Raw genomic sequence first — 14760 nt, 5'->3', positions numbered from 1 at the left:
TTGAAAGGTTTGACACATGTAATAAGTTATTTTTGCCGCGAAAATTTTCCGCATAAAAGTTTGTTATAATTTCATAAATTTTAATAATAAAAACTTACACTCTAAATACCTAATTCACAGATTGAATATGGTTTTTATATATCTGAAGCTATATATAATGTCATGTTCGTCCATCTCTTTAAAAAGTAGAGGTTCAAGCATAACAAGCTTATATATTTGTAGGTTATTGTTGGATCTTATTAAATTCCCATTTCACTGACACATACAGTTGTGCTGGATTCACAGATGGATGTCCAAATAAAACCTACAGAAGCAACGAACTTTATAAATGTTTGTATAATTGTTTTGGTGGTATCTTAGATGCTATTATTTCTATAATTGCTCTAAGAAATGCTGGGAATTGTAAAATGTTCACTGTATTTTTATTTTGGATTTTTAGAAGCTTGTTTAAGGTCATGTTACATATAGGTCACTTTGACATTCATGTTTTTTTTTTACTTTGCACTTAGAAAAACATGTTTATCAAGTACAAGCTTTTTGATAAGCTTTGAGCTTAAGATAACATTTTCTAGCGACTTTAATCTTGGGTCAAGTTTACATGTATAGCATTTTTATCATGTCAGTATTTCAACACTGAATAAAATGTAGCTCAGATAAGAAAGGTTTCAAAAGCATTCCTACTCATATTTTGTGATTGCTAGGATTGAAACTTTGCATGTTTTACTCTAAATAGTTCCAGATGATGTCATACAAAACATACACGTGGATGAATATAATTTACGAAGGAAATTAAAAATCAAAAATATTCTACTTTAACAATCGTTATTTGGCTTTCAATTTCTTTTTTTGTTCATGTATTGCAGATCAGGAATGTCTTCTTCTTAACAAATCGGAAGGATGTTACTTGGCTGATGCAAAATGCACAAGCCGGGGGTATAAACAATAATTTAATCAAATTAGGTTTTCTTATTTCATAAAAATCTTCAGATTAATGTACTGGACCAAGTGCATGTTTATGTTTTCAGTTCTTTTCATTTTTTTAGGAAAGTGAAAACAACACCATCTACAATAAAACCATTACCAGATGATAGTTCTTCTTTAGAAATGTTAATTGGAGTAATAATTTCTTGTGTTCTTATCATTATCATCGTCCTTATTGCATCAATATTTATAGCAAGGAAATTTAGAGGTATGAAATATTAAATAAAAATTTACTAGATGGATAGATAGGATGGATGGATGAATGAATGGATTGGTGAATGGAGGTATAGATAGGTGAATGGATTGATGGATAGATAGATGGACGGGGAGATTGATTGATGAGTGGATGTCATTTCTCTGGGTGACTTGTAACGAAAATCAAATATTTCAATCATGCACAAAATGTTATTTGATTACTTCAATATCATTTAATATTTTTTCCTTTGAATTACAGTTTGTAAAAGTCACGAGAGCGGTCATGGTGAAGAACACTGTTTGCTTTCGGGTGATAAAACATACTTTCATACATTGTTCTTTTTTGAAACTATAACTTGTTAATTCACTTATTTTGATAGAAATATCACTTTATCACATTTTTTAGCTCACCTGAGCTGAAAGCTTAAGTGAGTTTTTCTGATCACATTTTGTCTGTAGTCCATCTGTCTGTCCATCTAGCTGTCCGTCTGTAAACTTGTAACATTTTCGACTTCTTCTCCAGAACCACTGGGCCAATATCAATCAAACTTGCCACAAAGCATCCTTGGGTTAAGAGGGTTCAAGTTTGTTCAAATGAAGGGCCACGCCTTCTTCCAAGGGGAAATAATTAAGGATTGGTAAAAATTTGATGTTGTCTTTTAAAAATCTTCTTTTCAAGAACCTTTGGGCCAAAAAAGTTGAAACTTATCTGAAACCTTCAGTACATAATGTAGATTCAAGTTTCTTCAAATCATGACCCATGAGTGTAGGGTGGGGCCATAATGGGGGATCAAAGTTTTAAATAGGAATATGAAGAAAAAAATCTTTAAAAATCTTCTTCTCAAAAACAACAAAGTCACAATTAGTCATATTGATATGGAATCATCCTCAGGTAGTGTAGATTCAAGTTTGTTTAAATCTTGACCCCGGGTGGTAGGTTGGGCCATAATGGGGGATCAAAGTTATACATAGTAATGCATAGGAAAAATCTTCAAAAATCTTTTCAAGAACAGGAAAGCCATGATCAATCATATTGATATGGAAGCATCCCCAAGCATTGTAGATTCAAGTTTGTTCAAGGAATCCTCCAGTAGTAGGGTGGGGCCACAATGGGGGATCAAAGTTTTACAAAAGAGCATAATTATTATATAGGAAATATCTTTAAAACCTTCTTCTTAAGAACAAAAAAGCCTTCATTAGTCAAATTGATATGGAAGCATCCTTAGGTAGTGTAGATTCAAATTTGTTCAAAGCACGAATCCCCACCCCCATAGTAGGATGGCAGACATCTTCAAAATTCCGTTTTCAAGAACAGCAAAGCCATGATTAATTATATGAACATAGAAGCATCCTCAGAAAGTTAAGGTTCACTTTCATTCAAAACATGGCACCTGGGGGGTAGGGTGTGCCTAGAACAGGCGATCAAAGCTTTACATATGAATATATAGGAGAAGAAATCTGCTGACGAAGAACAACAGGGCCATATTGACTCAGGTGAGCGTTGTGGCCCATAGGCCTCTTGTTTGCTAACTGTGTTTAACCTATTGAAAACCATTACTTCTACATGTTACTGTTTTTTTTATTCAGATGCATTTCTTTTGATTTTAATTTATAATTTCGCTAATACGTTCACGATGGTATCAAAACATACTTATTTTTTTTTAACAAATATACACGTTAATCATGATGGAAACACAAAGACATTTTTTTATTTGCTCAGAATCTGGAACTCATTAACCTGCTTTGCTTAACATGTACGTATTTATTGAAAATAAAAAAGTAGCTATGTTTTCAAATCAATAATAATCATTTTGGTTTTTATGTTAATTGCTTTTCATTCAGAACATAAGGTAGAAGCAGTTGGGGAAAATGTTGTGTTGCGATGTCTACTTCCTATGAATCACAGGATCATTCAAACACGGAATATTATATGGTCAAAAGATGGAAAGAAAATCAACTTTAAAAACGCAACGGAAAAATACAGTTTTGCCGAGGATAAGCAAGCCCTTGTCGTTAAAAATGCAGGTCGTCTTGATTCTGGGGAATACGTTTGTTGTATTAAATACGCATGCAAATGTAATGGGATGGATGAGAAGAATACATTTATTCTAGGTATTTCTATTTTATGTTTGAAGTACACAATATCTTGAAATAAGTAACTCCTATATCAAAATAGATGTTCATGATCCTCTGTGCTTGTACTAAATCTTGGAAACAGCAGCGTATGCTAAAAGAGTGCCACTCTAAATTATCGTCTTATTCACACAGGCACACACCCTCCCACACACCCACACGCACGCGCCCTTTTAAGATCCAATCATTTTATGATATTTATTAACTTAAATTAGAAGGTTTATTTATGTTCTTACGAGTTCTGTGAAAGATTTAAGTTTGATAAAAGCAGATACGAAACCATTTTTCATGTCAGCAAACATTTAATTTGGGGAAAAAAAACTTTACCAATGTGTTGTACATGCATGTATCGTTGTCATTATTCCTAATAAAAATCTTTATGTAATTGAAATTTAAATCATTACATTTTTAAATGTGTGAAATTTGTGGTAAAGATGTTTTCTAAATTTGTGGTAAAGATGTTTTCTAAATTTGTGGTACAGACGTTTTCTAAATTTGTGGTAAAGATGTTTTCTAAATTTGTGGTAAAGATGTTTTCTAAATTTGTGGTAAATATGTTTTCTAAATTTGCTTCCAACAGACAAAGGATTCCATAACTCGATGGATATAATTTTATAATTTGAAATTGTGCTATGGATACTACATGTTAAATTTTGTCTACAAAGTGATTAAAAATTCTTACTTTTATAATTTTTCCATTTGATGACGGATTTTCTTATTGTTTTGTGGTGAAATACCACGTTTGGCAATTGAGGTAAATGATAGAATAAAATCGTATCTACAAATTTTAACAGCATTTGATATATTTCTGTAAATGCATTACCTATATTTTGACACTTACAATGAAAGAAAGGCAAATAATAATACTATTTTTGACTATAACCTTGACATAGAATCTTAATTTTTGAACAGATATCTGGCGTAGGCTTCCCAATTGAAAATCGTTCATCTGTTTGTTTGTTGTTTTTTTTTTTTTTTTTGTTCGTTCGTTCGTTTGTTTGTTTGTTTTTTTGTTTGTTTTTTTTTTTGATAGTGTAAAGTGAAAATAAATGATTCTGCCTATTATAGGCTTGTAAGGTTTAACAGGTTAAAGCGTACTACACTTCAAAATTCCCCTTTTCGGCAGAGGAAAATTATAGTTTAGCATTTGAAACAACTAATTTGGATAGGTAATATTCTCCTTTCATTATTTTATAAAAATTACACACATTCATGATCTCTTAGATGTTATAATCTTAAGAAAGAAAGTGTATTAAAGAAAAAAAAAATCTTGTATATAACAGACCTGGGCTATCTGGCGAAAAACAATTCACTACAATGTATAAATTTATTACTTCTGAACATTATGATCAATTCAATTATTTATTTATTTATTTATTTATTTATTTATTTATTTATTTTTTATGCATGAAAAAATTCAATATTGTGAACACGAGCATCATTTATAAAAGACATTCATAAAATGATATTGTTATCATAGTTTTATATGTTACATTATTTCTAACATCACGATTTTTGCAAGATATAATGACGACATTTATCATATTACTTTTTCCTAAATAAGTTCTTCACGAAACAATAAGGTTTAATAAGGTTTATTTACACCCTCAATTTCCAAAAATCTTCATGAAATGTGAAGGTAACGAACAGTGGTTATTCTCAAAAACTCATTTAAGCAATGCAAATTATGAGCATGACCAACTCAGACCCTTAAAAGCAGAGGTAGGATCAGGTGCCATAGAGTAATAAGCATCCTTTGTCGACCAGTCATACCCGACGTGGAGTCCTTTTGATATTTTGATTAATTATATTGACAACTTTCATATCTTGATTTGCTATAGGAAAAATAATTTACTCATTTACTCACTATAGAATAAACTTTAATATTAATTTTTTTTAAAGACTTTGGATTTGTTCTTCACCATATATAGTTAATTATAGTACACAGTTGTTTTGTTTACTAAACTAAGTTCAATTAAGTATAATGTAGTTTAGAAAACTATCAACATATTCACTTCGAGTATTATAGTAAATACATGTGGAATGGAATTTGATTTAGTATAGAAAAAAGTTTCAATTTTTAGGTCACCTGAGTCACTCAGGTGGCCCATTGCTATCTGTTTTCGTCTGTCGTCGTTCGTCTTAAACTTTTGAACATTTTTAGCTTCTTCTCTGGAACCACTGAACCAAATTCAACCAATTTTGGCATATAGCATCTATGGGTGAAGGGGAGTAAAAATTGTGAAATCCACGGCCCCTGAACCCCTGGGGCATGAGGGTAGGGGCTAAAACCATCAAAATTAATGCAATCTTTAAAAATCTTCTCCTTTACTTCTGTACATCAATCAGTCAAACTGTTGGCATGATTGTAATAAGCATTGAGCTCTCTACCAAAATTCTGAAATTCATGGCCCTAGGGCCAGGGGTTCTGGTGCTAGGGCACATATAAAAATTATATAGTGAAAATGCATTAATTCTTTAAAAATGTTCTCCTCTGCTCCTGGGTATTAAGCCGATGAATTAAGTACCTAGTTATAATGAGCAAGAGTGCCTCTTCCAAAATTGTGAATTTCATGGCCCCAGGGTCAGGGGTTCTGGTGTTAGGGCAGAGCTCTAATGATTATATAGTGAAAATGCATTAATTCTTTGAAAATCTTCTCTTCTGGTCCTGGGTATTAAGTCAATGAATTAAGTACATAGTTATGATGAGCAAGAGTGTCTCTTTCGAAATTGTGAATTTCATGGCCTCTGGGTCAGGGGTTTTGGTGTTAGGGCGCGGCGCCAATGATTATATAGTGAAAATGCATTAATTCTTTGAAAATCTTCTCCTCTGCTCCTGGGTATTGAGCCGATGAATTAAGTACATAGTTATGATGAGCAAGAGTGTCTCTTTCGAAATTGTGAATTTCATGGTCCCTCTTGGTGAGGGGTTCCATGTGTGTGTGTGTGTGGGGGGGGGGGGGCTGCTTATTTTCTACATACGGAAAATAAATGAATGCTTTGAAAATCCTCTCTGCTCCTGGGTATTTAGCTGATGAACTAAGTACATAGTTATGATGAGCAAGAGTGCCTCTTCCAAAATTGTGAATTTCATGGCCCCTGGGTCAGGGGTTCCATGTTTGGGGGGGGGGGGGGGGGCTTATTTATTATATACTGAAAATAAATTAATGCTTTGAAAGTCTTCTCCTCTGCCCTTTGGTAATTAATTAAACAAACTAAATACATAGTTATGATGAGAAAGGATGCTTCTTCCATAATTTTGAATTTCATGGCCCCTGGGTCAGGGGTTCTTGAGCTTGGGTGGGGTTCTAATGATTAATTAGCAAAATGCATTAATGCTTTGAAAAACATCTCCTCTGCCCCTGAGTACTAAGCAAACAAGCTAAATGCAATAATATCAATGTAAATACTTGTATTAAATTTAATTATAAGTAAATGTGCCTTTTCTTTGCTTGTGGGTATCTAGGAGGCAGAGTACACAATTGTGATGTGAAGCAAATGAGAGTTACTCCCCTTTGCTAAATATTGTTAATCAAGAAATCCTTGTATATAATTTAATTAACAGGTTATTTGATTGAATGAGAATACAAGAAAGAATTTTATATATAAATGGAAACAAAATAAAAATGAATGTTTGGTTTAAATGAGCAAAGTATGCTCAAAGTCAGATTCTTGCCTGGAAAGCAGTATAAAAGATTGACATAAAGATTATTAATATATTTAGCAAAAGTTGTAATTGTGCACAGTATGTATACACTGTGGTGATCTAAGTTAGTGTCACTTGTAGAGGAGTTGTGGTTGACAGGAGACTGAATGTTGTTTTATACCTTATCAAAGTGAACAAAGAATCACAGAGAGCCAGAGTGACTTATTGTAATTAGTGACAAATGGCAAATAACCACGTTGTATATATCCAAGTCTGTGTGTTCTGAATTGTAGCACTAGGCAAGTGACAAAAACATATCTGTATATATTGAATACCTTAAATAATAGGCAAGTGTTCTTTGTATTTGTATATTTTGCATTCATTATCATCCCTGAAAGACTTGGGAAAACCAAGTATGATCCAAAGGAGATCAATCGGGTCTAGCACGTTACAATAAGCAAGGGTATTTTTACCAGATTTTTAGCTCACTTCGACGAAGTCGAGATGAGCTCATGCTATACCCCCGACGTCGGCGTCCTGGTTAAAGTTTTAGAAGCAAGTCCATTCCCAAGTAACTATAAGCCCTACCTGAACCAAACTTGCATGGATGATGCATCTAGGGATGGACACTACCACACTTGCTTCGGGTGCTGGATCTGACCTAGATTTTCCAGATGAGTAACCAGGTTAAAGTTTTTGGAGCAGGTCTTTTTCCAAATAACTATAAGTCCTACTTAAGCCAAACTTGCATGGATATTGATCTTGGGATGTACACTAACTAGAAAAAATATGATGTGAGATTTGCCTTACTTATAGATAACATTCGTCGAGGTGAGCTTCGTAATCTTTGATTACCTATGTTTGAAATTCTTGGGCAACATTGCTTTGTCTATCAGTTAATTTTGTTTTATACTTCCATGGATCGTTTTGTGTTGTATTATACTCAGGTGACGTAAAGGCCCTTGGGTCTCTTGCTCACTATACTGAAAGATATCGAACTTCACAATTTCACTATAGAGAGAAATTTGAAACTTTAATTTACTACAATGAATACAATAGAAATATAGAAAATCTTCGATATTTTGGTTTTTGTGTCGCCTGCAAAGCTAAACTTACGGATCACTTTACCAAGCGTCTTCTGTCTTTCTTTTCGTCTGTCTGTTTGTCACACCTTATATCTCAAGAACTGTAGGAGGTATGGATTTCATATTTTGCACATATATTGTTAGCACTATGGTTTTTGTAAAATACCATGGTTACCGACCTAGTAACCTTTGACCTACTTTTTAATACAGTTTATTGTACCAATAAAAGCACATTTTATTTAACATTTAAAAGGTTTGTCTATGCTATTTAGTATGTGCAATGTTTGCCATTAAACATAATAAAAAAACCAGTGTTAGAGACCATTTGACCATGACCTTTAACCTACTTTGCAAAATAAAATCTGAATTGCTTAATGTTACTTATTCTTTTGAATTTTGAGAGGCAGGAGTTTGATAATTAGCATTTAAGTCACATGTTTACGCGTGTATGAACTGTACTTTGAAACTGCATGATATACAATAACCACACAAGCTGATATTTATAAATACTATGAAAATACATCGGGATCGGTTTTCAAAAATGGATCGTTGTAGACTGATAATTGCTATAAAGACAGGTTCAAAACAACTTCGGAGGACTGTTTGAAAGGCGTATTAATAATCATTTGTAATAATTTCAAATTTTTATTTATTCTACATATAGCTTTGATGGTTAGAGAAATATATTTTTATTTGATTATCAGATTCTGTATATCGCAGTCTAATTATCTGTGGATGTTTTTATTCTTTGCAGGCAATTATCCAAGAACTATAATGCTAGGAGCAAGTAAATAGCTAACCAAGATTAAATTTATTTGCATTTATAATGATGCTATAAAGCAGGCGAAACAATCATTCTTAGAATGCTACTTACGTGGGGTGATCAAAAAGTTCGAAAACCATCTCTATATTTACAAAACCACAATTCAGATCAGAATGAAACTTGGCACACAAATAGTTATAAACATATTCTGTAAATAGCAGATGTTATGTAATGTTTTGGTCCATATTTATGATGTCACAATGTAAAAATGGAGTCAATATGTAAGTGATAGTGCCCAGTGAAAGCATGATGGGGACGAGATGTGTCATTAGTTGAGCAATTTATATGAAATATCGCAAAGTTACAGATAGAAAAATAGTTAAATATCTTAACAATAAAGTAAACCATCCTTAAAATATCATTTACTTTAAAAAAAATTTAACATATCAGATATGATAAAGAGAACACGCCCATACTTGATTCACATTAAAAAACGAAGCATCCAAGACGGAGGAGTCGGGTTGTGATGATCACCATGCTCGTTCTGGTAAAATATATCCATTCATCCTATTGTCGAGATTTGGCAATTCGTGACAAATGGACTATTTCTGTTTTAAAAAATAACCTGCACGGTAACAGATATGACTCGGAACAATCAAATCTTTTAGCTGTTTGAACAGAACGCTACGGAGCATGTCAAGCGACCACCTGGACCACGTGTTTCGCACATGGGCAGAAAGGTGGCAGATGTGCTTTATAACCGGATGGGACTACTTTAAAATATGATACATACTCAATCTAATTTTATATCTTTAATGTTAGTGGTTCAATTAGTTTGCGAACTTTTTGATCACCCCTCGTATAACTAATTGTAGTATTTTATAGTTTACTATACACTGTAGCTACATGTAATTAGTATTCCCCATTATACTATAGCTAATATAGTATTCCCCACTTGTTCCCAGATAGGAAAGAGAATATCACTATCCATGACAACGTCTAGAATATTTTAGAACAATCTATCATAACCCCAAGAAGAATAAAACCCGGTGGATAGGGCATGGTAACAGAAAAACCAGAATCTGTATGTCAAGGTATAGATAACGAACAGTGATGAGGAGTGTAATTCATTTACAACACATACATGGACAACTGTTAGACATCATCCTTTTAAAAGACAACTATTCTCTTATGAACTTGAAAAATTCTATTAGAAATCTTCATTGCGCTTACGATAATTTTTGTTCACCCCATTGAGACCAAATCTAATTCAGTTATCCCTCTGCACCACAATGCAGTATATATTTATTTTTCTTCCATTTTAGAACCCCCAAGCATAACTCTGGGAGAAATTAAAACAGATGGAGAAGAGGTCGTACTTGAGTACGCAGTGTTTGTATCTAAAGATTGCAAACCATTGACCTCCATGTCCTGGAAAAGAAATGGTTGTGATTTGATATTGTCCGGCGAGTCAGAAAATTATTCTGGGGGAACATTGGATGATTCCTGCCTAAGAATTTGCTGTATCAAAGAGGATATTTTTGGCACATACGAATGCACTGTTCAAAATAAATTTGGTGAAATGACAATTCACAAAACATTAGGTAATACTTTTTTTATTTCTAATTAGAAATAAATTCACAAAGTTAAACATCCAATTTCTTGTAATATCAAACTTCATTTAACATGACAAATGTTTCATGAACATTTCTATTATCTGTTGAGTGTTTTCAATTCTTTCTTCTTGATTCTGATTTCCACACTCAAAAACGTGCTTTTAGACCTCAGTCACCACTCTCTTCAAGAAACGTTCGGTACCGAAGCGATTGATTCCGTTCCAAAAAGAAAACGTATCGCAAAACCCTTTAGACTGCTTTAATGATTAATACTCAAAACATTCATAATAACGCAGGGTTACGGATTATTATTCCCAAAATTTTCTTTGGAATTATTGTGTACTAATCTACTTCATAACAATTAACATATCCTCAATATTTTAATATTATCGACTATGTATCCATCTTAGCACTTTATTTGTTAACAAGAAAAGTAATGAATAAAGTTTAGGTAAACTTCGTCCATTCGCAACCCCATTTTACAGCCAATTAAACTGTTACAGTCCCTGAAACGTTCTACTTTCCCACTTGAACGGTGAGCGAACGCTGAACGAACGGTGAACGAACGCTGAACGAACGCAGAGCGAACGGTGAGTGAACGATGTCTGAACGCTGAACGCAACTTGGTGAACGGTGAGCGAACGCAGAACGCGAACGGAGCGGAAACGCGAGCGCAAAGTGAACGGTGAACGAACGGTGAACGCAAGATGAACGATTTATTCGGAATGCCTCTGATCTTTTCCTTGCATTGAAACTATTCCATTGTATTCTAATGCCTGGTGCTAAAAAAATAAATGAATAATAAATAAATAAACAAATCAATGAAAATTGTCCTAAGAAAGACGATACATACACATTAAGTAAAATTATTAATTTAAGTTTCTTACAGTATTTTCTGCACATATGCACGATGTTTAAATTCAACTTTTTAATTACACGATTTTTATCGCTGTAAAACATTGTAATTGTTTCTGAACACTGTAGTATAACAGATGAAATTAATCTAGTTGTAAAATAAATATGTTTGTTCTTATTTAATATATAAAATCATTACAAATAATGTGGATTTTAGAAGAGAAAACTACTGACATATAGAATGAATAACAACGGTTGTAACAACCATACAAGGCGATTCCGTGTAAAATAATGAGAAAAAAAATATTTTACAAAGGTATGTGGACGTATTGCATAAATACACTCGTATTTTAAAATTTTAATGCAATAATATATTTATGTGTCAGTTTTATTTTTTATGATGATTTATTCAGCAGACTTCTACATGTATCTGTAGACATTTCCCGGCCGTGATTATACTCGGACAAGATGATACAAAGAGGCATTCATATTATTTGTTATATATTAAATTTTTACAACTTGATATTAAAGTAATATGCTGTCATAATTTTTATTAGACAAATGAGAGAGAGAGAGAGAGAGAGAGATTCGGTTTTAGCCCCCCTCCTTTTCCTCAAATGTTTGTACCCATATCAAACAAAAATTCTAATTTTTTTCTAAATATATCAGGCAGTGAAAGTAACCATTTTCTATCAACAAATCCATTTGTTTTACAGTCATAATTGGTTTTTATTTTCCTGCTTCAAGTTCACACGAAGTCCACGTGCTTGACCTGTCAATCAAAATCATTCGACACTGTGCAGGTGTGAAAGTCTCTTCACACCGAAGGCAAAGTGTTAGTATTTCCAAGAAGTTTTAACATTTTTTCTTATCATTTCTAGATTTGATTCCAACATTTCTAAAAATAAATAAATAAATAAATAAATAAATAAATAAATAAAATGCTTTGGGAATAAACACTTGGAATGATTAAACCGCTTGAATTTGAAACATGCTCCTTAAAATATCACCGCCGGCACTTGTATATTTTGAACTACTATTGTTTATTGACTTTGTCTGGATGCATGTTTGTTTTGAGACTGAAATTTTTGTGCTACAAAACACATTAACCTCTTTTTAAATGTTAACTAAAATGTACTGGAAATGCTAATTAAGTAACCGATTTAGGGGAAGGGGGGGGGGGGGTGCTCTTAATAATATCGAATGACAAACATATAAAGTTACGGTGAAAAATATCATTACTGAAGAATCACCTTGGTTATATAAATGATACTCATGTTATAAAGGCATTTCTCTCTATCTAATTAAGCCCTTTTATATGTAAAGTAGAGAAAAATTCTTTAATGTATTACATTTTAAACAAATATTTTTTCAAACCACACTATCAATTTAATTTCCTCTAAAGATATTTAATTAACTGGATATCCGCAGTACTGTTTATCATTCTCAGAACAAGTTCTAATATGTATTTCTGTATTATCCGAAAAAATGTGATAGAAATAAATATTTTCGCATTTTTGCTGCAGTTTGTAAATTAATTGCCTTCGATTATTATCTATCCATTAACGATTTGTCGTCTTTAACATAACAACAAAATGTTGCAGTGCTTGAAGTATCAGTATTTTGCCCGTATTTAAATTTAATTTTTCAGCATCGTTCTACATAGGTACATACATGTACTTATAACAACATTTATTTTCCAGATAAATTTTATAGATAACCTAACAGCTAAGTTAGAATAATAAAAATAAATATTGTACATAATTTTTTCCCCATGAAATAACGATTCTTTAAACACGGTATGTTATTTATTTAATTCAAAATCTGTAAATCCTTACTTAAAAAAAGATAAGTCCTCTCACTTCGGAGTTCCGAATGACACTGAAGACTGAGCGATAAGTGAACGCTGAACGCAAGGTGAACGCAAAGTGAACGAACGAAGAGCGAACGGTGAACGCTTTGTGAACGGTGAACGCGAGCGCACGGTGAACGCTGAACGCAAAACTGTGAACGGAGAGCGAACGGTGAACGCACGGTGAACGAACGGTGAACGCACGCTGAACGCACGCTGAACGAACGGTGAACGAACGGAAAAATGGGAAAGTAGAACGTTTCAAGGACTGTATACATTCTTTGACAGCTGATGTGAATGATGAGCATGAAGCGTCGTTCTTTTTGCATATTTACTTGCATGAAATTAAATTTGAAATACATTGTGAAATTAAATTAATATTTTATACTAAGTTTATGGAATTATAACTTTTTACTCTTTGAAGTCTGTAAAGTTTCTAGTGAGTCAAACACCTAAACGATCAATTTAAAACTTTTAAAAGGAAAAAAATTACATTCATGATTGCTCAAAAATAAAACATGCTAAAACACTAAAAATTGCCTATAAATACAGAAAAACATACCAATCATTTTTTTATCATTGTTCATTTGATCATTTATTCAAGAAAGCATTATGTTTATATATATATATATATATATATATATATATATATATATATATATATATATATATATATATATATATATATATAAATGAAGCAGCAGTGACAAGAACTGAATAAAAAGGGGAGGCGAAAAAGGCTGGAGGCAAATCAATAAAATTAAGCTCATTCATTCACAAGTGTAATCAGTGAAATGCTAAATAGTAATCATATTTGACTGGAGAATATACGAATATACTTTATAAAACAGGAAGGACTTTCTTTTTTTTTTTTCTTTTTTTTTTTTTTTTTTTTTTTTGGTTACTGGATGTAATTTGAGATATTCAATTTATTTCCAAAGATGTTGAATGATAAGGCTATGATGTACAATGTGAAGGTAAAACGAGATGTTTGTGAAGGACTTATGTCCCCCTCCAAATAATTGGAATTTTTCTAAATCAAAGAGGCATAACTCTGTCGAAAATGGCTCGATCGTACCCAAAACAGAACTTGAGCTAGATATTTTTATGATAAATCTTTATACCAAATTTCATTTCAGTATGTGCAACCTCTGCGAAGAAAATGAACGGTAACTGCAAATAATTGGAATTTTCCTAAGTCTAAGTGGCATAACTCTGTCAAAAATGACTCGATCATACCCAAAACAGAATTTGACCTACTAGATATTCTTATGATAAATCTGTATACCAAATTTCATTTCAGTTAATGATTAGGGCCTCTGTTACATGTATAGAATCATCCTTTTTAAAATGACAATTGTTCTGATTTGAAATTGTAAATTCTTTCAGGACTGTCTATTTGCTAACGCGAAAAATTATTTTACCCAATTGACACCAAAACTTATCCGGTTTCGACTATACATTTCATCTTTATCTCATCTTTATCTTCCGTCGGTAGAGCGCTGCTCCGTGATCGGAAAGTCGTGTGTTCGAATCACGGCCGCACCTGACCTAATCGATGAAAAAAAGGTAGCAAATGTTCCTTCGCCAAGCGCTCGGGACTTTGAAGTGAAAGTTGCAGGTCTCTCGGATGA

General features: G+C 32.7%; 1 protein-coding gene across 1 annotated transcript in view; it reads left to right on the top strand.

Moving 5' to 3' along the window:
- Positions 1–291: 291 nt before the first annotated feature.
- LOC133203113 (uncharacterized) overlaps positions 292–14760 on the top strand; it is a 30767-nt gene continuing 16298 nt past the window's right edge. Inside the window, exons 1-6 of the mRNA XM_061338961.1 lie at positions 292–330; positions 864–933; positions 1044–1189; positions 1436–1486; positions 3019–3288; positions 10129–10407. Coding sequence (XP_061194945.1) covers positions 1105–1189; positions 1436–1486; positions 3019–3288; positions 10129–10407 — 685 coding nt within the window. The 5' untranslated portion in view covers positions 292–330; positions 864–933; positions 1044–1104. The remainder of the gene's footprint in view (positions 331–863; positions 934–1043; positions 1190–1435; positions 1487–3018; positions 3289–10128; positions 10408–14760) is intronic.

Source organism: Saccostrea echinata, unplaced genomic scaffold (assembly GCF_033153115.1).
Source record: "Saccostrea echinata isolate AGI-Se365-2 ecotype Australia unplaced genomic scaffold, CSIRO_AGI_Sech_v1 ptg000048l, whole genome shotgun sequence".
NCBI classification, from domain to species: Eukaryota; Metazoa; Mollusca; class Bivalvia; order Ostreida; family Ostreidae; genus Saccostrea; species Saccostrea echinata.
This window is presented reverse-complemented; position numbering and strand designations above follow the sequence as displayed.